Source organism: Schistocerca piceifrons, chromosome 2 (assembly GCF_021461385.2).
Source record: "Schistocerca piceifrons isolate TAMUIC-IGC-003096 chromosome 2, iqSchPice1.1, whole genome shotgun sequence".
NCBI classification, from domain to species: domain Eukaryota; kingdom Metazoa; phylum Arthropoda; class Insecta; order Orthoptera; family Acrididae; genus Schistocerca; species Schistocerca piceifrons.
Genome location: NC_060139.1, coordinates 276,102,586 through 276,127,232, shown reverse-complemented (window position 1 = coordinate 276,127,232; position 24,647 = coordinate 276,102,586). Strand labels below are relative to the sequence as shown.

General features: G+C 44.8%; 1 protein-coding gene across 1 annotated transcript in view; it reads left to right on the top strand.

Annotated features, from left to right (window-relative positions):
• Nucleotides 1–23,872, top strand: part of LOC124775323 — a 69,533-nt gene extending 45,661 nt beyond the window's left edge. Inside the window, exons 2-3 of the mRNA XM_047250156.1 lie at nt 1,341–1,501; nt 23,604–23,872. Coding sequence (XP_047106112.1) covers nt 1,341–1,501; nt 23,604–23,872 — 430 coding nt within the window. The remainder of the gene's footprint in view (nt 1–1,340; nt 1,502–23,603) is intronic.
• The last annotated feature ends 775 nt before the right edge of the window (nt 23,873–24,647 follow it).

Sequence of the window (24,647 nt, the reverse complement as noted above, 5' to 3'; positions counted from 1 at the left end):
GATGGAAGGAGTCATGATTGCAATACAGCATCAAACAATAAACACCAGATATTACAGCAAGAATATTATTAAACATCCCAATACCACAACAGATAAATGCAGACTTTGCAAACAACAAATAGAAACAGTAGATCACATCACAAGTGGATGTACAATACTAGCAAATACAGAATACACCAGAAGACATGACAAAGTAGCAAAAATAATGTCAACAACTTGCCATACAACATAAACTAATAAAACAACACGTTCCCACATACAAGTATGCACCACAAAATGTATTGGAGAATGATGAATACAAATTATACTGGAACAGAACCATTATAACAGATAAAACACCACCACATAACAAACCTGACATCATACTCACCAGTAAAAAGAAGAAATTAACACAACTAATCGAAATATCCAGACCCAATACAACAAATATACAAAAGAAAACAGGAGAAAAATTGAAAAATGCATCCAGCTGGCTGAGGAAGTCAAGGACATGTGGCATCAGGATACAGTTGACATTATACCAATTATACTATCAACCACAGGAGTCATACCACACAATACCCACCAGTACATCAATGCAATACAGCTACATCCAAACTTATATATACAACTACAGAAATACGTAATTATTGATACATGTTCAATTACCCGAAAGTTCCTAAATGGAATATAACATATACCATACAGTTAAAAGGAAGTCACGCTTGATCAAGGTCTGCGTCACTTTCCATTTTTGACCAGACATAACGTCTGAGAAAAGAAAGAAATAATAATAATAATAATAATAATAATAATAATAATAATAATAATAATAATAATAATAATAATAATAATAATAATAATAATAATAATGCCATTCTGTTCCACTCCTTGTAGTCAGTCGTGTGCAGTTGGCACCCTGTTGACGAGAAACCACTGAGGGCTATGGTGTGGCAAAGCCTCTCCGTCGTTTGTAGATCCTCAGTTTCATTCATACATACATGGGTTTAACTGACCTTTTCTGTAGAACTCTTGGCGAGCTATTCAGAACTGTGATCGTAATTTTTTGCAAAATGGCAAATAATTTTTTAAAGGATAAACATTTCTGTGAGTACTATTTTCTTCACATAATTTTGCAGAATTGTTTAAATTTTGTACAGCAATTCTAGAACTACAGGATATCAGTCAAGAGCTCTGGAAAAGGTACATTTCTCGAACACAGAGTGCCAACGTCACCAGATATTGGTTTGCGTTTGTTTCTATTTGCTCCATTGCAAACCAGGCTTAAGAGTAGCTGTAGTGTGTGGGAGTAGTGGTAGTGGAGTACACGTGATGAGACTGATGTTTAGTGATGTTGGCAGCATGCTGGATGCACAGAGCCTCCTGATGGCGAGCCGCGTCAATAGAGCCTGGTTGAGTCTGAGCCGCGAGGCACTGCTGCAGGCGCATGACTACAGAGACACCTGGTGGCTGGACGCCCACAACTGGAAGCACCTCTCCCAGCTGTCGGCGATCCTCGCTGGTAAAGTATCGCAGTCACACCCATATAGTAGAAATAACTCTGGAGTGAGCATTCAGATACACAGAAGAGATCCCATACTTTCTTCCAAGAAAATGGGGTGCCCCAGGGCTCTGTGCTAAGTGTTGCACTGTTTGCCATTGCTATAAATCCAATTATGGATTCTCCTTTCTGATGTCTTGGGATCCCTCTTCGTCAACGATTTTGCGATCTACTGCAGCTCTCAACAGACCAGCTTTCTTGAACGAAGTCTTAAAGGACGACTCGATCGCTTCCACTCATGGAGCATCGAAACCAGCTTCTGCTTTTCTCCCAGTAAGACCATCTGTGTAAATATTTGGCCTCATATGGAGTTCTAACCTCCCTGGCTACATCTGTTCCCTGCTGGCCTTCTGTTCAGACGTCCCCAAATTCTTGGGACTTACATTTGACAGAAAACTGTTCTGGTCTTCCCACATTTCATATCTTTCGGCTCACTGTCTGTGATCCATCAACACCCTCCATGTACTGAGTGGTACCTCCTGGGGAGCGGACAGAGTGGTCCTCCTCCACCTATATCGCGCGTTAGTGTGCTCGAAATTGGACCATAGAAGCATAGTTTAATCCTCTGCCCGGCCGTCTATCTTCAGGGTCTAGATTCTGTTCACCACCGTGGATTGCATTTAGCGTCTAGAGCTTTTTACATGAGCCCCGTGGAGAGCCTTTACACTGATAATGCTGAAGGAAAGCGAGCTGATTGGAAAGCTCGCTTTCTTTCAGAGGCATTTACGCTAGTCATGTCTTCCATGCCTGCTCATCTGACCTATGCCCTTTTTCTTCGACTCCTACTTGGATTTAGGGTATGCAGGTGGTCCTTCCTCTCTACTGCCTCTGGGAGTCCACTTCCGTCAAATGCTACACTCACTTTCCTTCCAATTTCCTAAAACTTTCTTGACAAATGGGGGTATGACGCCACCTTGGCTTCGCCCCTGGACCTACCTTCTGTGACCTTTGTCAGCTTCCCAAAGATAGTACCCCCCCCCCCCCCCCATAGTTTATGAACGGGCATATGGGGGCCATATGGGAAGGGATGCCTTATGTGGCGCATGAGTGCCCTTAGACTTGATCTTTTAAATCTCTTGTAATGGCTTTGCATCTCCACCTGCGATTCAACTATTTGGGCGAGGACACTTTCTGAGGTATTCCACCTTCTTCTGTTGTCTCCTGTCCTCTTTCGCCCCATAACAATGTTTGATTTCTCTGCACCCAGTATCCAGCACTGTAGCCAGTCTGTTGTGGTGGGGCCATCATGTACCCATTTGTTTGGCGCCCTCTGACAACATAGGGATCACACTGCTGATGCCTGAGCTGTAAACTCCCCATGTATGCCAAGTAGTAGATGCTTGTCTTCCTGGGGAATCATGCCAGGTGGCGTTTGCTGGGGATGGGTGGCGCCCGAGGGGAGAGCCCCTGATTGGAGAGGGTGGCATCATGGTGGATGACCCATGATGAAGCAGACTGTCATCTCTGCTGGGGACTGTATGGCGCAAACAGTCTCTAAGAAGGGCAAGATAGAGTACAATGCTGACAGACATGACCCTAAATCGTTTCCCTCCATTGCTACACCATGGGAGGAACAAAGGGCTACCGAAAGGAGAGAGCCAAATTCGCCTCAGTATTTAGTCTGTAGCAGAGTGGATGGGGACTCCTTTCTACCTAAGAAGCCTCAATTTTTTGTTGAACATATTGAGGATAAGTTTGGGGAAGTGACAGCACTATCAAAGATGAGAAGTGGTGTAGTCTTGATTCAGACAGCATCCCCAGCCCAATCCTGGGCATTAGTCGTTTGTGACAGGCTGGGTGATATTTCTGTTTCCGTCACACCCCAAAAGGCCTCAACATGGTCCAGGGGATTATTTTCCATCGCGACCTCCTCTTGTACTCTGACGACGAGCTCCGCAACACTCTTCAACAGTGGATGTTCATTTGTCCCGGCGCTTTGTCCCGGCGCTTTGTCCCGGCGCTGTACCTCCTCTCCCTCCCAGCATTTCGCACCCTCAAAGTGTGGATGGAAAGGAAAGCCTTCTGGTTTACTGAACGTTACAGTGAACCCTATAATACTCCATTTACAGAGTGGGAGCTCCTCAGCACCCTGACAGAGCTTTTGGGCCAGATTGGATAGACAGATGTTTAAACATCTCCTGTTCTTCTTCAACTGGATTGGATGCGATAGCGTTTTTCCATCAGAATGGCGAGATAGTACCATCATTCCAGTGCTCAAACCTGTCAAACATCCATCAGCCTCACCAATGCTCTTCGTAAGCTGTAAGAATGTGTGGTACATCGGCAGTTGGCTTGGGTGCTGGAGTCATGTGGCTTGCTGGCTCCATGTCAGAGCAGCTTCTACCAGGGTCACTCTACCACTGATAATCTAGTTTACCTTGAGTCTGCCTTTCTAACAGCCTTTTCCAGATGCCAACACCTGTTTGACATCTTTTTTTAATTACGAAAAGCTTAAGACACGACCAGTTGACATATTCTTGCCACTTTGAGTGGGGTCTCCAGGTCCTGCTCCCGATTTTTATCCAAAATTTCCTATCGCTCCACACTTTCCATGCCCAAGTTGGTGCCTCCCATAGTTCCCCACCATATCCAGGAGAATGGGGTCCTGTAGCTCTATTTTTAGTGGGCATTAATGGTCTAGCAACAGCTGTTGGGCTGTCAGTCTCACCTCCTCTGTATGCCAACGACTTCTGCATTTTGTACTGCTCCTCCAGTACTGGTGTTGCATCCATCCACAAGGCTCTAGCCCATGGCTTCCTGTTTTCAGCTGCAAAGTCATATGTCATGCACTTGTGTTGGCATCATACCGTTCATCTGGAACCAGAACTTTACCTTAATGACTATCCACTCACTGCAGTGCAGACATACCTATTCTTAGGACTGGTTTTCGACGTCTGATTGACTTGGCTACTTCACCTTCGTTAGCTGAAAGGGAAGTGCCAGCAGCACCTCAGTGCCCTCTGCTGCCTGAGCAAATGGGGTGCAGATCGCCCTACGCTGCTGCAGCCCTGTGGAGCCCTTGTTCAATCCCACCTTGACTATGGGAGTGTGGTTTATGGTTCGGCGGCGGCCATAGCGTTGTTTATTCGTCCAGTGTACCACTGTGGCGATAGTGGCAGTTCAAGCTTTTAGGACGAGTCCGGTGACCAGCGTCCTGGTGGAGGCCGGAGCCCCACCATTGAAGGCTGGCGTGTGCAACTGCTCGCCAGTTAAGTTGCACACATTCGTAGTTATCCTGAGCATTCAAATTACCATCTCCTTTTCCCACCCTTTGTGGCTCATCTTCCGCATCATAGGCCAAGGTCAGGCCTTAAGATTGTGGTTCGCATCCGTTCTCCTGTCTGGAATCCTTGCCTTTACCACCTATACTCGAGGTCCAGTCATGTACAATTCCACGGTGTACACCTAGGCTGAAGCTTCACCTGGACCTCTCACATAGTCCTAAGGACTCAGTTAACCCTGTGGCTCTTCGCTACCACTTCCTCTCGTTACATCACATGTACTGGGGCCATGAAGTGGTTTACACTGACGGCTCAATGGCTGCTGGTCACTGTGGGCTTTGCATATGTTAATGGAAGACATTAAACAGCACTCCATGCCAGATGGCTGCAGCGCTGGTGGTCATTTCTGTTGCTCTTGAGTGCATCCGCTCATGCCCTAACAGGTCGTTTCTTCTCATACTGACTCCTTGAGCAACCTACAAGTTGTCAACTAGTGCTGCCCCATCATCCTTAGGTAGCGATCATCTAAGAGTCCATCTATGCCCTGGAATGGTCCAGTCATTCTGTGGTGTTTGTGTGGATCCCAGGCCATGTCGGAATCCCAGGTAGTGAACTTGCCAACAGACTGGTCAATCAGGCTACACGGAAACTGCTTCTGGAGATCGGCATGCTCGTAACTGACCTGCGATCGTTATTATGCCACAAGGGTTTCTGGTTTGGGAGACAGAATGGCATAATCTCATTATGCACAACAAATTGTGTGCCATTAAGGAGACTACGAAAGTGTGGAAACCCTCCATGTGGGCCTCTTGTAGGGACTCTGGTTCTCTGCCGGCTCTGCATTGGCCATATGTGGCTAACACATGGCTACCTCCTCTGTCGCATCACTGTGGCTCACGTATGATTGTCGTTCACATCTTACTGGACTGCTCACTTTTACCCGCTCTGCGGCGGACTTTCAAACTCCCCGGCACCCTACCTTCGGTGCCTCAACATCAGATTTAGTTTTACGTTTTATTTGTGAGGGTTTTTTTTATTGTACCATTTAAGGGTGGGCATTTAGCCTTCGCTCAGAGGCCATCACCCTCCCTCCATTTTGACTCCGTCGCACTTTCTTTGCATTTGCTTGTTTTGGTGTTCTTTTCACTACACGTGTTCACCTCGCCTTGTTTTTTTGGGGTGGACATTTTAATGTTGCAGAGTGGCTAGATAGTAAATTTGTTATGACATGGTTCAAATATGTGGAATGCCTTGTGCATTGAAGAAAATTGTGCAAAGAACTCTGCACCTGAAGTACAATCTACGGTACATGCAATGGTTAGCAAATATTCTGTAGTTCCAATCCTGGACACAGGCATTAAAGTTGTCAGCTGGCTTTTTTCATAAAATTTGACAATACAAAAAAAACCAACATTACCAGTGAATGGATGCTGGATCTTGGGTGCCGATAGTGCAGATCCAAACCAGCGAAGGGCACGTCCTGTTACAAATTAAAATATAGGAAATGAAATTAGAGCATCCGTTCGTTGTAGTAGACGGTTTAACGACCAGTTGTTTGGTAGGAATGGATTTTTGAGGCCAGAGGTGTGCTGGAATCGACCTTCGTGCTGGCCACCTACATTTGAGAGTACATCGTGATGACATTAAGAATTTGATTCTGTCATGTGGACCGTGGATGCTTTTGCCAAACAGTATAATTGTAATACATCGGCAAACTCACTAATAATAAACCACATTTGTACTGGAACCACTTGATGTGTGCCAAGCCATTGTACAGAAAGCTAATGAATCTGATTATCGCAGTGACATTCAGAGTAGACAGTTCACTGGTGTTTTGCAAGAATTTCAAGTAATATTTGTAGAAGGACCAGGAGGCATTCATCGGTATGAATGTAAACTGGATGTCCATCCTCAGAAAACATACGGTCATGCTTCCTACAGCAGCCCCCTGGCCAAGTGGTCAGCTATTACTACGGAGATCAGGAAAATACTACATGAAATTTTGGAACCCTCTAGTCTGTTATTAATAGTTTCCAAATCTGACTGAGGTGTCACATGTATTCTAGACGCCAGAGCAATAAATAAAATTCTTGTTCCTGTATGGACCTGGTCGGAAAACATCAAAGAAAAATGAGTTTCTGTGGTGTGAAATTCTTAACTGGCAGCATTCATGCTGGCAGATTTCCTTGGAAAAGAAGTCATGCAAGTACACTTTTACATTTGCCAGTCACAGTTACCAACTTCGTTTAAATGTTCACTGGTGGTTTTTATAGCCACTTTGGACACTGTTTTTGGTTGCTTGATCAAATCAGTTTTCATAGATTGCTTATTGCAACCTCTGTTGGGTGAGAATACTTTGCATTATTGCATAAGGTTCTACTACGATTCAAGGACTCAGGCTACCTTCAGAAGTCACAGTATCAACTCTCTGGGTCGTATTTCACCAGGGAATACACAACACGACCAAAGTAAACTGTGCTGTTAAGAACTTTCCTGTTTTTCAAGACTCAAACAGTTACTTCTCAGCCTCATATCCTTTCACCAGTGGTTTCTGCGGAATCAACTGCCCACAGTGCAGATTTGCGAATTTTTCAAGCTTTATGTAATGCAAACATTCTTCGCCAAGCTGACACCTGTCTAGCGACAAATACATATGGTCTCGGCCTTGACATATGTTCGTTTCAGATTCGTAAGATTGAAGGTAAATCAGTGGTACATATTATAGGTTTTGCCAGCTGTGAGAGGTCACATTGCAGCACTGAGCTAAAAGTGCTTGCCATTGTGTGGGCCTTTAGGTGGTTTTGGTATTACCTATACAGGCATTATACAAAACAAATCTGTTAAACTGTGAACTGCTGCACGCATGTTTGGCATGTTCGTTGTTAGTGATACAGGAATAGGACTTCGAAATTCACGTCCATGCAAATTCACTGTAGTAGCCATTGCAATTTCACATCTGTCTGAGAAATTTGATAAAGTGCCCTTGCATACTGATCTTGAAGTTTGCGTCAAAATACACCTTATGAAAGATGACCTTAACCGGCAATATTTCCTGAACTTGTGGAAGGACATGGCAGCTATGAAAGGTACTAACAAATGTTGGTAGGAAATAAAAGAAAAATAGCTAAACCTACGGAGTCCCTGACAGTGAATCATCAAATACGACCCTCCAGGGGGCTCGCCACTCTTCAGTGGGTTCATGCATGGCTACCATGATGCCCCAGCCTTTGCAGCGTTTTTTCCATTCCGTGCTGCATGTCTATCTTCTTGCTATTCTTTTTCTCCTCCCATGGGGAACATGTCCAGGATGTTATTGGGAATGTTTTGCGTTGTCCGTCGCTGACGAAGAACAGTCTCACCTTCGTTTTCGCTCCCTTTTCCTTTCTTCGTTTCCCTTCTCCTCTCGTTCCTCTGCTTCGGTGTTGGAGGTTCATCTTTTTCTTCTTTCTCCCTGTGTGGTCCTGAAGGCCAGCCCACGCGTCTGTCACATAACAGGTGACTGGGTAACACGTAATTCCCAGACCTGGGTTGACAGGTAGGTTTCGCATGTACCCCCTGGCACAGGGGTTACATGTCAGAGCTGCAACCTTTCCAAATTTCCGATTGGTCCCTCTGTCAGGTGTTTGGGAGGTATGATCTGAGGTGTGAACAATCACCTAAGACGGGTGCGGCCCCTTGTGAAGGGAGGCCCCAGTTGGAAGGTGCTTGCCATCGGAGACGCTGGCAATCATGGGGATTTTCTCGCAATGAGACAATCATCTTCCAAATCAACGTCTACGAAACGTAAACGTAATGAGGCTAGTGATTCGAAGACCCTTCTCACTGAACCATGGTCCGTCGTGGTCTCTAATACTGAAGACGGTCAGTCCTTCGCTGCTGTAAATCTGTTTATTATTCATAAAGGTGTTGACGCAATTGCTGGCCCTGTGAAGTCCTGCTCGCGTTAATGGAAGGGCACTTTGCTTTTGGTGATTGCTTCTGATTCTCAAGCACAAAAACTGCTTGCTGCCTCGCTTCTCCATGACTACCCTGTTCGTGTCAAGGCCCAGAGAACTTTGAATTCTTCCCTTGGTGTGATTTACACCAGGCTGCTCGACGGTCTAACAGAGGCCAAAATCCAATCTTACCTCTCTGATCAGGGTGTCACTGCTGTCCATCGTGTAATGGAAAAGGTAGATTCCTCCTTAGTGCCCACCCATACTCTTTTCCTCGCCTTCGTTAGAGTGGTGCTGCTGTCAAACATCAAAGCAGCCTATGAAATTGACACTCTGGCTGTAAATTCCGAACCCGATGAACTGCTACTGGTGTCATCTCAACCACACTAGCACGTCTTGTCGACTCCCAGTCAAATGTGTAACCTGTGGTAGGGATGTGCACGAGGGCGATTGTCCACCTCCTTCTCCCTGCTGTGTCAACTGCAATGGCGGCCATGCCGCCTCCTCTCGGGATTGTCCCTTGTATCTTCATTAGCGGGCTGTCCAATAGATTCGGGTAAAGTAAAAGTGCCTTACCCGGTAGCTCACAAGTTACTGGCTAGTCACAAACCCTGTTTTCTCCCGTCTGGCACCTATAGTTCTGTTCTTGTTATCCCTCACTCTGTGAAAGATATGGCCACGCAGACATGCGACATCAAATTCAATTCCAAGGTTGTGAAATCGCCCATAGGCAAGGTAGTATCGCCATCTCTCTGTACCGCTGTGCAACAAAACGTGAAACTCTCGGCTCCCAGGGCGAAGCCACCAGCTACACAACCAGTAGGCAGGAAAGGACAGGAGGAGAACTCCCGAGAAGACTTCCTCCATTCCTCCAGCCAAACACCACCAGTCTTCCTCTAACTGGAAAGGCTCGAAGAAGACTACGAAAGGAAAACAGTATTCTCAAAAATGGTTCAAATGGCTCTGAGCACTATGGGACTCAATTGCTGTGGTCATCAGTCCCCTAGAACTTAGAACTAATTAAACCTAACTAACCTAAGGACATCACACACATCCATGCCCGAGGCAGGATTCGAACCTGCGACCGTAGCAGCAGCGCGGCTCCGGACTGGAGCGCCTAGAACCGCACGACCACCGCGGCCGGCAAACAGTATTCTCCTTTGCCAACTCATAGATGCTGTTAGACAGTGTCACCACGTGGCATTCCAGCCTGGCCAGACTCTGTCTCGCTGGTGCACACCTCCAACCGTTTTTCAGCATTGGACTCCACAGATTGACCGCACAAGCCAGATGATGGTTCTGTGGACCACATGGAGCAGGATCCTCCTGCTTCTGTGCCCTGTCACTCTGCGATTGCCGAGGTGACACCCCTGCATCTCTTCATCCTCATGACTGTCCTCCAATGGAATGTTCACAGCCTTCGGTCCCACAAAGAGGATTTATAGCTGTTTTAACATCGCATCATCCCCTTGTACTCTGGCTTCAAGAAACGAAATTGTGCCCTCACGACTGCTTTGAGCTTTCATATTACTTACCTATTGGTTTTGACCTTGCTCTTGAGGTCGGCATTCCGTGTCATGGTGGCGTCATGCTGCCCATACGGGATGACGTTGATATCCAACCCATCTCCCTGACTACCCATCTTCAAGCAGTTGCAGTTCACTTTTTCTTTCCCCACCTGATGTTTTCCCTCTGTACCATTTATGTACCTCCATCCTTCGATGTAACAAGGGCAGCTTGTTGGGCAGCTACCTTCCCCATTTTTGCTACTCGCTGACTTTGATGTGGATTATCCTCTTTGGGGTTCCTCCAGGACTGTCAGAGGTGCCCTCTTGGCTGAACTTCTTAACCAACTTAACCACATCTGCCTTAACACTGGAATACCTACTTTCCTTACCAACTCTTCGCACACCTATTCCCATTTGGACCTATCCTTCTGCACTGTCCTGCTTGCCCATCGTCTCGAGTAGTCTGTTCTTTCATTTCCCATGTGCTATCCGCTTGATGACTAACCCCCCCCCCCCCCACCCACCCACATCTGTATGTACACCCAAATGGCAACTTACTAAGGCTGACTGGCAACTTTACTCCTCCCTGGAAACCTTCGAAGAACAAGATTTCCCCAGTTGTGATGACCAGGTGGACTACTCCTCCAACATTATCCTCACTGCTGCAGAGCGTTCCATTCCTCACACTTCCTCTTTATCACATCGTGTCCCAGTCCCTTGGTGGACTGAGGCATGCCATGACGCAATTCGTGCACAGATGTTTTTAACAGTCATCCTACGATGGCAAACTGCATTCACTATATACAGTTACGTGCAAAGTGTCATCACGTTCTTTGGGGTAACAAAAGAGCTAGCTGGATTCCATTCACTAGTTCTTTTAACAATTCCACCCTATCCTCTGTCAAGTGGGCCATCTCCTCTGACTCTCTGGGACCAAGATCAGTTCCCCCATTTCAGGCCTCACAATAGCAGACGATGTTGTTGTGGACCCTATTGCTATCTCCAGCATCTTGGGCCACCATTTTGCGGAACATTCGAGCCCCTCCCACTATCACCCTGCCTTCCTCTATTGGAAACGAGCGGAGGAGGCTTGGGTGATATCCTTCTCTTCTCCGAATCGTGAGTGCTACAATGCCGCCTTTACTATGAGGGAGCTAGATCATCCTCTCAGTTCATCCTGGTCCTCTGCCCCAGGGTCAGACGCCATCCACATTCAGATGTTGCAGCACATTTTTCTTGTGGGCAAGCACTTTCTGCTTAACATGTAAAACTGGATCAGTGCAGAGGGTACATTTCCTGGATGCTCGCTTGAAGCCACCGTCATACCCATACCTAAGCCCGGTAAGGACAAAGACCACCCTTCCGGCCACTTCCTCATCTCTTACCAGCTACCAGCGGCGTTTGCGGGGTGATGGAATGAATGATTCACGCCTGGCTGGTATGGTGGCTCAAGCCTCGCAATTTACTGACGAATGCGCAGTGTGGATTTTGAACCCAGCGTTCTGTAGTTAACCATCTCGTTACTTTGTCCACCCATGTTATGAATGGTTTTCTGCAGAAATCCCAGACTGTGCCCATGTTTTTATATTTGAACTAGGCATAAGACACCTTACATGTGAGGCTTCGTGGCTCACTGCCCTCTTTACTTCAGGTATTTTTACAAGACCGACTTTTCAAGGTTCGTGTGGGTTCCGCCATGACACCAGGAAAACGGTGTGCCTAAGGATTCTGTCCTGAGTGTCGTCCTCTTTGCTATCGCCATTAACCCTATAATGGGCTGTCTCCCGCTAGGCATCTCTGGCTCCCTTTTTGTTGACTATTTTGCCATCTATTGCAGTTCTCCATGGAACTGTCTCACTGAGCGGCGTCTTCAGTGATGTCTTGATCGTCTTTTCTCCTGGAACATCGACAATGGCTTTAGTTTTTCCACTGAAAAATCCGCCCATATGAATTACTGGCGACGCAAGTGGTTTCTTCCACCATCTTCACATCTTGGGCCTGTTGCCCTTCCGTTCATTGAAACTACGAAATTCCTGGGGCTCGGAAACTCTTGGTCCTCCCATGTATCTTCCCTGGCAGCCCGCTGTGTGCAGTTGCTCAATGTCCTACATGTCTTCAATGGTACTTCCTGGGGTGCCAATCGAATCACCCTCCTCCATTTGTACCGACCCCTTGTCCATTCGAAACTAGATTATGGGGTGCTTTATTTATGCGTCTGCACGCCCATCCCTCTTATGCTGTCTCAACACTATCCATCATCGTTCATCCGTTTGTCCAAGGGCGTCTTTTACACCAGCCCGATTGAGAGTCGATGCTGAAGCTGCTGAACTACCCCCGTCCTACTGCCGTGACTTTCTCCTCAGCAGGTATGCATGCTGTTAGTGTGCCATGTGTGGCTACACATCCTATGTCTTCTTCTTTGATGATTCCTTTGATTGTCAGTATGGGGCTCGTCCTTCTTCTGTTACCTCCTGGAGTCCACTTTCGGCAATTGTGCTATGGTGGCTTATCTCCACACTTCCTGCACCTTTCCCGCTGGATGTGAACCCTTCACCACCATGGCCTCCATTCGCTTCCCAAGGACACCACTTCATCCTCGTTCTATCGCCTTCAGTTCTATCGCCTTCGTATGGAACTTCACAATAATACCTTTGTTTACACTAATGGCTCTCGGACTGACCGTGGGGTCGGGTGTGCCTTCGTTATTGGCACCTTGTCTTTCGATATCGGCATCCGGCACGCTCTTAAGTATTTACAACAGAGTTATTCACCATGTATAAGGCCACTGACTATATTCGGCGACAGTCTTTTCAATTGTCTACTCTGACTCACTCAGTGCCCATCAAAGTCTATGTACGCTGTACACCGCCCATCCCTTAGTGCAGTGGGTCCAGGAAAACTTCTCACTTGCTCACTCTTGGTGGAGCCAGTGTGATGTTTCTGTGGATTCCTGATCATGTCGGTCTGCCAGGACACGAGGCTGCTGACGCTGCTACCAAAGCTGCAGTCCTCGTACCTCAGCCCGCGAGTGCCTACATTCCCTCTAATGATCTCCGTGTTGCCGTCTGTCAGGAGGTGGTGTCCCTTTGGCATCGCCGATGCTCCTCCCTTCACGGGAGTAATCTTCGGCTTATTAAGCCTCACCCAGCTCCTTGGACAACCTCCTCTCGGCCATCCCACCGGGGGAAGGTTATCTTAACTCGGCTGCGTATTGGGCACTGCCTTTTTAGCCATCGTCATTTGCTAAGTGGCGCTACCCCGCCACTTTGTATACATCGCACACAAGTTTTAACTGTCCGCCACTTCCTGATGAAACGTCCATTTTTTTAACATTTTATTTTCCCGTGTAGGTTTTCCGTCTGAGTTATCGGCCGTTTTAGCAAATGACGCGCCGTTTGTCGACGGCGTTTTACCTTTATCCGCCAAAGCACTAAGGCGAAGGCCATTTAATGTTTAGTTTTGGACCTCCGTTTCTGTATGGTGTCTCTTTTAGCCCTTTTTCCACGTGCCTGTTTTGAACTGTCTATTAGAACTGACTCATAGTCGTTTTTAACTCCTCTGCCTTCGTGTTCTATAGTTCTGACTTGGGTGCGTATGACCCCATTTGGTTTTGGGCTCTAAAGCAAAGCAAAACAAAGCATCAAATACTATAGGCTGTATCCTTATTTGCATATCGTTATGCAATTTTAAGTGTGCGCATGTATATGTGCACATAAATAGTGTTCAGCAACAATAATATCGCTTAATTTCTTTACTCGTTAGTCTGTTAAGCTAGTTTTGCCTTTCCTTCAGATCCTCTGTTAACATATTTTAATAAAAAAAATATTTCAGTGAATACTGGACAGAGTACTGTTTCATAGTACACGTTTGTCATGGGTTGTAACTGTCATAAACAGTTAACACTTTAGAGACTTTTAGATAGTGAGGTATGTAATGTAAACTAAGACAGTAAACCGTCATTCAGATAACTATATTGATGCATGAAGAGACAATGTATCTTGAACGAAGACACAGTAGACACATGCTGCGCTGAGAATGTAAAAAAAAAATCTTAAGTTTCAAGGCAAATGGACGCTACTAACTGTGAACAAAATCCGGTGAGCACCTTTTTGATTGGGAGCTGTACAGCAAATGAGCTGCCAGGTACATGACACCAGTGGTCTCTGGGCCCTATCCTTGGTGAATTCCACTGATGCCGCGAGAGGGCTCTGGAACATGTAAGCATCACTACGTGAACATCTGAGTGGGCTTTACCCGAAGTGCTTGATGGGCTGGTCATTCTGTCGCCGTGATGTGAGAACAGTGGCCGTCTTGCGACATCTCACGTGAACTGCTTTCGGTTCGCGTTGCTGCCTCCGGGTGTTTCCTCTGTGTACATGCTCTCATTGGTCTTCTGCTGATGACAAATGAAAGGTTCAATCGTGTCGCAACCACACCTTCAAAAGCGTGTGCGCGACGACTGGAAACTGCCAAACTCAGCCTCTGGCAATGTGAATGCTAGTAATTAAACTACGAGCTTGAAATAAAGAACGTTGTGTCCTGACCGAATATCGCAAGGACATGATTGTATTAGCTTCAGTTGTATTACTTTTTCTCATGTATTTTGTTCCTTTAGATTCCTCTGTCCACACCAGTTGATCAGTTACAATCTTGTGCTCATTCCAGTCCCCTCCAGGAAGAGCAGTGCGACTTCTTTACTAATGGCGGTCGTACGACCTGTTTATGAAACCTTTTATGTTCATCATCCTGAGCCCACCTTGTTTTTGGAGAGTTCACTCGCCCACACCCAGCTGCATGCAGACTGCGTCTTTGAAACCAAATATCCAATGGCATGCCGACCCATTCTGTGTTCTGCCATATTGTCCTCCGTAACATATCAGCAATGTAGGTATGAAAAACATCTTGCTCGGAGTTAGTTTGTTTTCTTAGTGGCCTCAGACGAATGCTGGTATGCGTCACATGCATGAGTTGTTGTTGTTGTTGTTGTTGTTGTGGTGGTGGTGGTGGTGGTGGTGGTTTTCAGTCCAGAGACTGGTTTGATGCAAGCTTCATCTCCTAGTACCTACTGCAACCTACATCCTTCCGAATCTGTTTAGTGTATTCACCTCTTGGTCTCCCTCTACGATTTTTAACCTCCACGCTGCCCTCTAATACTAAATGGTTGATCCACTGATGCCTCAGAATATGTCCTACCAACCGATCCCTTCTAGTCAAGTTATCCCAAAAATTTCTCTTCTCTCCAATTATATTCAATACCTCCTCATTAGTTATCTGATCCACCCATCTAATCTTCAGCATTCTTCTGTAGCACTACATTTCGAAAGCTTCTATTCTCTTCTTGTCCAAACTACTTATCACCCATGTTTCACTTCCACACTTGGCTGCACTCCATACAAATACTTTCAGAAAAGACTTCTTGACACTTAAATCTATACTCAATGTTAACAAATTTCTCTTCTTCAGAAACGCTTTCCTTGCCATTGTCAGTCTACATTTTATATCCTCTCTACTTCGACTATCATCGGTTATTTTGCTCCCCAAATAGCAAAACTCATTTACAACTTTAAGTGTCTCATTTCCTAATCTAATTCCCTCAGCATCACCCGACTTAATTCGACTACATTCCATTATCCTCGTTTTGCTTTTGTTGATGTTCATCTTATATCTTCCTTTCAAGACACTGCCCATTCCGTTCAGCTGCTGTTCCAGGTCCTTTGCTGTCTCTGACAGAATTTCGATGTCATCAGCGAACCTCAAAGTTTTTGTTTCTTCTCCATGGATTTTAATTCCAACTCTGAATTTTTCTTTTGTTTCCTTTACTGCTTGCTCAATATACAGATTGTATAACATTGGGGATAGGCTACAACCCTGTCTCACTCCCTTCCCAACCACTGCTTCCCTTTCATGCCCCTCAACTCTTATAACTGCCATCTGGTTTCTGTACAAATTGTAAATAGCCTTTCGCTACCTGTATTTTACCCCTGCTACCTTCAGAATTTTAAAGAGAGTATTCCAGTCAACATTGCCAAAAGCTTCTTCTAAGGCTACACATGCTAGAAACGTAGGTTTGCCTTTCCTTAATTTATTTTCCAAGATAAGTCGTAGGGTCAGTATTGCCTCACACGTTCCAACATTTCTACGAAATCCAAACTGATCTTCCCTGAGGTCGGCTTCTACCAGTTTTTCCATTCGTCTGTAAAAAATTTGTGTTAGTATTTTGCAGCTGTGGCTTATTAAACTGATACTTCGATAATGAACTGTGATGAACACAAATGTTGGCTGGGCAAACAGTTGGCAGCCACTGTGTAAAGCTCAAAGCATTTCAGAGCAGGTAATCTTTGTAATGTTGTATAAAAATGTTCAAACAATTGTGTAGAGAGTTAATTTATCGTTAGTGTCCAACCTGCTGCCATAGCTAGGAATTATGTAAAATACTGCCACTGATCTTTACTGGTTGAAGTACTAGATTAATCACTTTTCTGAATATTTACCTTGGAAAAACTTTTGGTCTCGGTGATACCGTTGTGTTGTGAACTGACTCGATGAGACACATTTAGCCACATAACTAATGACCAGTGAAGTTTGTGCAGCTAGTAGTTGTAAATTTTTTAATGTTCCTATGAAAAAATAAAGTTTGAGGCAAGGTAGCGTCCACTCCACCATGAACTTTGATATGGATGTACTGTATCTAGCAGCAGCTAGATACAATAAATAATAGGCCGCAGATAGTGATAAGGATTCAGTTTTTATTGTTGCCAGCTTTCAGATGCTAATCTAAGTTTTTCAGTACTATAGAGCACAAAGTTCATGTAATCTCTCTCCTGTTTTTGCCGTCATGGAGTATAGACGTGCCTACATGGTAATTCATGCGTATATGCAGGAATATTTTCATAGTATTGTATAATCGGGCGCGGATAATGGCTTCTGTATTATAACTGTTTTCACTATGGAAGAGAAATCTTTGATTAAAATGTAAAGGTAAATATCAACGCCATGGTCTGTCCATTGGAACCTCTATTAAGCGTCCTTCACAAGACACTTTCATATTTTGTGTTGCACATTCCTACAAAGAATAAATAATAAACAGGTAACCTGCATTTGTGATAAGTCTGTGCCGATTCTAGACACACGGCCAAAATATTTAATTGTATATGTGTGTCTGTGAATTCCTAAGGGACCAAACTGCTGAGGTCTTCGGTCTCTCGACTTACACTCTACTTAAAGTAACTTATGCTAAGAACAACACGCACGCACCCATGCCCGAGGGAGGACTCGAACCTCCGGCGGGGAGAGGCCGCGCAGTCCGTGACATTGCCCCTCAAACCACGCAGCCACTCTGCGCGTCTATATATAAGTATCCATAAGCAGTGAGTACGCACGTAAATAAGACACTAGAGCCCTTTCCACACACTCGTCTAGGCGAATGCTGGGCTGCTTTACCATTCAAAGAGTATTAGCGCATGATGATAAAATATTTTTAGCGAAAGAAACACATCCAAAAAGTGGCAGTATTTGCTTAATACGCAAGTGATAAAGATGCTGATCATTTAAAAGAAATATTATCCTACATGCTATCTGTTCACATCACCTCTGCATTTACCAAAAGAGAATTACGGGTAAATTATAAACGTAGTTCGTTCATTTTAATGATGAAATTCTGTTACCAATCGTAATTTTTGATGCAACGTATAAAAAAATCATGCTTGTTAAGACAATTTGCCCTTTGTACCCTAACACTGCCAAGAAGACTCTTCCATTGTATTATTTTCGACTGTTCAAAAAACTGTTATGCACTGTTTTGTAAAAAAAATTTTGTAAAAGATTGTAAAGTGATTTCCATGAAATGTTCTCAGATGAAATCGACAGCCTGATCACACTGTGATCTCCATCAGTTTTGGCGGGGTCAAGGTGGTTAGATTAGAATATATAATATATATGAAGAACGTTAGATTTTAACCGCAAAGTGTCCGATGGCTCCTATGACGCCTCTGCCTGGCGACGAGTGTTGCACTGAGGCGTTCGTTATTACAAAGATAACGAATGTATATAAATGAGCTATAATTGTTTCTCGAAAGCAGCATGGCGAGTGCTGTACAGTCCCTTCATTTTTTGGAATTATTTGGCAAGTTTTACGATATGAGTTAAAAAACGCTTTAACTTTGTGGGGCCACTTTCCTTCTCTCGCCGTGGATCAGCGTCAAATTGGGCCGCCATCTTTCAAGCTAACATGCTGGAATTGGTGTTTCACATGTTTATGCACTGATGCGCCGAAGAAACTTGTAGAGACATCTGTGTTCAGAGATATGTAAACAGGCAGAATATGGTGACGTGGTAGGCAACGCCTATAGAAGAAAAGTGTCAGCGCAGTTGTTAGATCGGTTACTGCTACAACAATGGCAGGTTATGGAGATGCATCGCACGAGCGATGGGACACAGCATCTCCAAGGTAACGACGAAGCGGGGATTTTCCCTTACGATCATTTAACAAGTGTACAGTGAATATCAGAAATCTGGTAAAACATCAAATCTCCATCGCTGCAGCCAGAAAAATCCTGCAAAACGGGACCAACGACGACTGAACAGAATTGTTGACGTGACGGGAGCGCAAGCCTTGCGCTAACTGCTGTAGATTTCAGTGCTGGGCCATCAACAAGTGTCAGCGTGCGAACCATTCAACGAAACATCATCGATATGGGCTTTCGGAGCCAAGGCCCACTCGCGTACCCTTGATGACTGCACGACACAGAGCTTTACGCCTCGTCCGGGACCATCAATATGGGACTGATGATGATTGGAAACATGTTGCCTGGTCGGACGAGGCTCGTTTAAAATTGTATCGAACGGATGGACGCGTACGGGTATGGAGACAACCTCATGATCCATGGATCCTGCTTGTCAGCAGGGGGCTGTTGAAGCTGCTGGAGGCTCTGTAATGGCGTGGGACGTGTGCAGTTGGAGTGATATGGGACCCCTGATACATCTAGATACTACTCAGACAGGTGACACATACTTAAGCATCCTGTCTGATCACTTCCATCCATTCATGTGTATTGGGCATTCCGACAGACTTTGGCAATTTTAGCAGAACAATGCGAAACCCCCCATGTTCAGATTTGCTACAGAGTGGCTCCAGGAACACTTTTCTGATTTTGAACACTTCCGCTGCCCCCCAAACTCCCCAGACACGAAAAAGATTGAGCATATCTGGGATGCCTTGCAACGTGCTCTTCAGAAGAGATCTCCGCTGCCTCGCACCCTTAACAGATTTGTGTACAACCCTGCAGAATTCATGGCGACAATTCCCTTCAGCACTACTTGAGACATTAGTCTAGTCGATGCCACGTCGTGTTGCGGCACTTCTGCGTGTTAGCGGGGCCCCTACACGATTTTCGGCATGTGTACCAGTTTCTTTAGCTCTTCAGTGTATATATCTTACGAAAATGTGTAGTTTCAATTATACATATGGCAATAAAGATCTATCCAATGCACGTTGTTTAGAGTACGGGTTGTAATGATACAGTGGTAAGATGTACCACTGAGGTTATCAGCACATAATGGTTAATGTATATGGTGAAAGTAGATGTTTCTGTATGATGCATTGATGAAATTTGTGTGAATAAGCAAGTATTATTTAATTAATCAAAGGCAGATTTGTGGTTTCACAGCAGGTAATATAGAATAAATACGATGAAAGTAATTGCAGTACTGGCATCATATTCAGATAATCAGACTATATTACTAGAAACTTGGGTGCTGTTTAAATACATACCGAGTGGATTTGACAAAGCAACAAGAATTGTTGGCAATATTATCCCAGATTGAGTGCTGCTTGTAGTAAAGGGGCCGGCTGGGGTGGCCGAGCGGTTCTGGGCGCTACAGTCTGGAACCGCGCGACCGCTACGGTCGCAGGTTCGAATCCTGTCTCGGGCATGGATGTTTGTGATGTCCTTAGGTTAGTTAGGTTTAAGTAGTACTAAGTTCTAGGGGACTGATGACCTCAGAAGTTAAGTCTCATAGTGCTCAGAGCCATTTGAACCATTTCTTTGTAGTAAAGGAAAAAAACCCAACTACAGTGTCCTTTAGTGCATGTGTATAAAGCGCAGCTTCCAAATTGGCATGGAATAAATTTAGTATTTCGTAGTATTTGGCGTGCATGAGTTTTTATATTAGTCCTTAGGGCATTGTAAGTAACATCCAAAACATCACACAAACTTCGAAACTTTGTTTTTCAGATAGTGGTATGGACTATTTATTGGAAAAAGACGTCAAATAGCGAAATTTTACTTCCTTTTACTTGAGTCAGAACTGCCATCTTCGATGTATCGGATTTTTTTAACAGAGCGAGAATAAAATCTCTGAAGGTTCTTGAAATTAGCTTTCGTTAACTCAGTGTTTCACGCATTGGGCTTCAGTTTTATTTTACATATTAGAGGTGACTGGTGATGACTTTGAAAAGCAAGATTATGAACACTGCGTTTTTTTTTTTTGTTTTTGAATTTTTGCAGACAACACTCAAGCCTCAATGACTTTCATTCAGCACACGCATGAAATATAAAGTTCAGAATAAGATACTCCTAAATACAGAATAAGATACACCTAAAGCACTGAAAAGTGTAAACACATGCATACACCCCATTTGTAAACCATTTCATGTAACAGAATCACCATCTTACTGACATAGGTGGACATTAGTTGTCTACAAATAATTATTACATCTTAACGTCGTTTCTACCACAATCCAAACTGGTCCACTGTAGTAGCTTCAAGCATAAGATACGTCGTTCTTGTCACCTAAAAAACTTATTTTTATATTTTATATGCAGTGACAGCAGCAGCTGCCACCACCTGATAATGTCGAGCAGTTGCATCGAGGAAATATTGTGCGAGTTACACAATACGATCCGGCGGCAAACCCGATATGCGTATTTGCAACGGATCCGTCGGGAAAGCATGAAAAGTCACATATTTTTATAATCTTTGCCTAGAATTTCGGATAAAGATTTTGCCTGCTTATGGTTTCCAATAAACCTGCGATTTCAGTCCACATATTCCGAACTATGTCCCGATTATGATGTTTTCATCCGCAGGATGCCACAAACTCCTCCTCTGACTAAGCTAACAAATTTCTCACAGTCCATGTTTCGTGTCGTGTCGGCTGATTCGACCAAACAAAAATAATTTGAATTTCACCTATTGTCATCCTAAATCTGTACGTTCGGACGATAAAATCGGCTACAGCGCGCACGTAGAGGCGTACTGATTTGAAGATATCGGCCGATGTCGTTCGGCGGCGGAGTCCACCGATAACAGTGCCACTACGAGCGCAGCTTTAGTCGGACGTCTCATGTTGTTACTCAGGCATCCGTCCACAGTGTTTTACTGTGCACCGACTCAATGAGCAGTCTGCACACCGATGCTACTCTAGTCACCCTTTGATCTCTATCAATGACCTTCTCTCTGTTCTTGGCTGTGCCGCCTGCTCAGTTGTCTTTATCTGGGGCCCAAATCATTTGGGCATCCCAGGGAATGGACTGGCTGTCCGTTTGGCTAGGGAGGCAGTTACTTCACCCCCCCCCCCCCCCCCCCGCATATCCCCTTTCGTGATTCCAGGTGCAGATATGCGGATTCACATCAAATCACTTTTTGTTCGAAAATGAAATGACAACTGGTGCGCCCCTGCTCTGAGTAATAAAGTCAGCAAAATCAAGAGGAGATTGCTACAGTTTGGCGCTCTTCCTTTCGCTCCTCTCGGAAGGAGTCCATTGTCTTACGCTGTCGATGCATCGGTCATGCTAGGCTCATCCATTTTTTTTCTTTTGCGTAACGAGCCACCCCCAAAATGTGGTTGTGGAGCTAGACTGATAGTATCACACATATTGGAGTGTCCCATTCTTTTGGCCTTTCATACTAATTATGTCCTTCCGAATTCCTTGTCTTTAATATTAGTGGACAATTCTGATGGCTGACCTGCTCCTCTGTTTCCTTCGTGAAAGTGGTTATTTTCAGTTATAAGGTTTTGCTTTACTCCAGCAGGGGCAGTGTGGTTGTGCTTGGGAACTAATCTTTTGTGGGGCTGGGACCCGTGACCGCTCTTTTATCCCGTTGTTCCAGTTTTTAGATTTGACATACCCTTTTATGCCTTCCACTGGGTATGTTTTTAGCTCCCTTGCGTTATAGTTTGACCCCTCTGACTGGACCCACCCATTTTTTCGTGGAAGCCTCTATCTTGCGCACGTAACTGTTGAATTGTGGGACTGATGACCACGCTGTTTAGTTCCATAACCCAATCAGTTAGTTAATCTAGTCTGTTGTCTGACATAAAATAAAACCACTCAAATCCCGAGAGTAAGAGAAACGTCCATATAGCTCATGTGGGCCCAGGACTAGTTTCATTCCGTTGTTCCATTTGATCGAAGAGAGAGAGTTGGCCAGTCGATTGTTAGTACTACACAGTTGTCCCAGTTGGTGGAAGCCGCTGTTGAATGCCAGCGCCGGTTTCCCAGGACGGGGACTGTCGATAATAGGCCAGACTTCACTTAATTCTGCTAGAATTGTGGTGTCCTGGCCCAACCTCGCTGTTTCCAAACGTGAGTGGTTTCAACACGATGGCTGGTTTTTCGTAACAGTTTTTGGAAGAGAAACTTCTTAGAGGTTCGGCAGGAAGCAGCACCTTATAGAAAGTACTGAGTGTTAGCAGGAAATAGCGTCTGAATGGACTTAAATCTGGAGCGTGTTTGGAGTTCACCCAATCGGGAGTCAGCAGGTAGCCTTCGTGAGGGTAGGTCGGGAATCGTCGGCCTGTGGGGCAGAGCTGATATTCTAAAAGCATTGAGCGTATGAAGTAAGGAGTGAGTGATCTTTGGTGAGTGATAAAGTTGTTTCCAGTTTAGTGAGAAAGGGAGTGACGTAAAGAGCGAGCATTTGCTAGGTAAAGATAGTATTTGATGACAATGACTATTATTTGGGGAGGTCCTGTACAAGACAAATTCCATTTGTTCCAGTGGAAACTTCCCATGTTAGTGTGTGTGTGTGTGTGTGTGTGTGTGTGTGTGTGTGTGTGTGTGTTGTTGGTGTTGTTTTAGATGCTGATTTTCCAATCCAGTGGTTAGATTTTGGGAGTCTTTACAGTACTGGAGTTGATACTATTATAGCTAATTATTTCGTGTGGCTCAATGGCCTGATGACTTCTTTCAGTTTTACACCACTTTCGAAAACATCGTGGATGCTGAATTCTTGCAACAAATGTCGGTTATAGTAAAACAAAAAATAATTATAGAGTTGATATATTTGGTGTGACAAAACTCTGAGTACCCTTGGTGTGGTTTGCGGATTACAGATGTAGATGTATTTGATAGTACTGAATCTGTGTAACTTGGATGTTTTGGGTACATCTGTACAGATCGAGGGAGTGAAGTGGGCGGGGATGCAGTTCAGCAGCGGAACACACCAGCGAGCGACACTGCCAGAGAGGAGATGCTGTTGGAAGTTGGGAGGCAGTTGGAGGAGATGCGGCTCAAAGTGCGGGGCGAATGGAAGCGTCTGGAGGTGGACATCTCGGCGCAGCTGGAGCTGGACCCGTGGTGCCCGCTGCAGCCGGATGTGTTCATAGGCCTGCTAAAGAACCAGAACAAAGGGTCTGCAGGGGCAGTACGCCCGCGGGACGCCTAACGCCACAGCCAGAGCCAAGGACATCATGTGCCACCACTGCACTGCGGCAGGCATGCGGTTATTTTGGGTTTCTCCACTGGCTTCGCCAAAGAAACAAAAAATAGGGTAACTGGTATAAATGGCACTCGAAAAAATAATGTTCATAAAATTGTGATTGTGGTGGTACGATTAAAACTAAGGAGTTGATGCTTCACTTCTTTGAAGTTACTTCCTACAACCACTACTAGAAATGTCACAACAAACCGTCTCCTCACTTTGTTTTCAAGTAGAGCACAGTACACGCATACTCCATTGTTGGACAACGTCAGTAGCAAATGTCAATTGTCGCTGATGAAACTAGATTCTTCCAGTACTAGCAGCCTGCTGACAGCCTCCAAGATAATGCCATAGCGCCACAAGAAAGATGTCAAAAAAACCATTATTTCTCATCAGAGTACAGTGTTGCCACATGTTAAGTTTCCAGTGAAAAACAAAACTGTAAAGAAAGTTATTCCGGTAGATAACATAGATAAATCACACAAACTCAAAATTATCAGGTAATGAGCTATAGCTGATACAGACCTTAGTGTTCCTAATGTCACCTCATACCTCTGGACACCTCAGGATACAACAACTTAAGGGGCGGGAGAAAGGTACAGTCTGGGTTTACAGAAGACCATTTGTTACTTCACAATAGTTGGTAAACCTTTATTTAATCAGATATACTGGTACTTAAAAACAACTATGACATATAAGTCGATAGTGACTGTCAGATTCCAGGATGGCGAACATATTT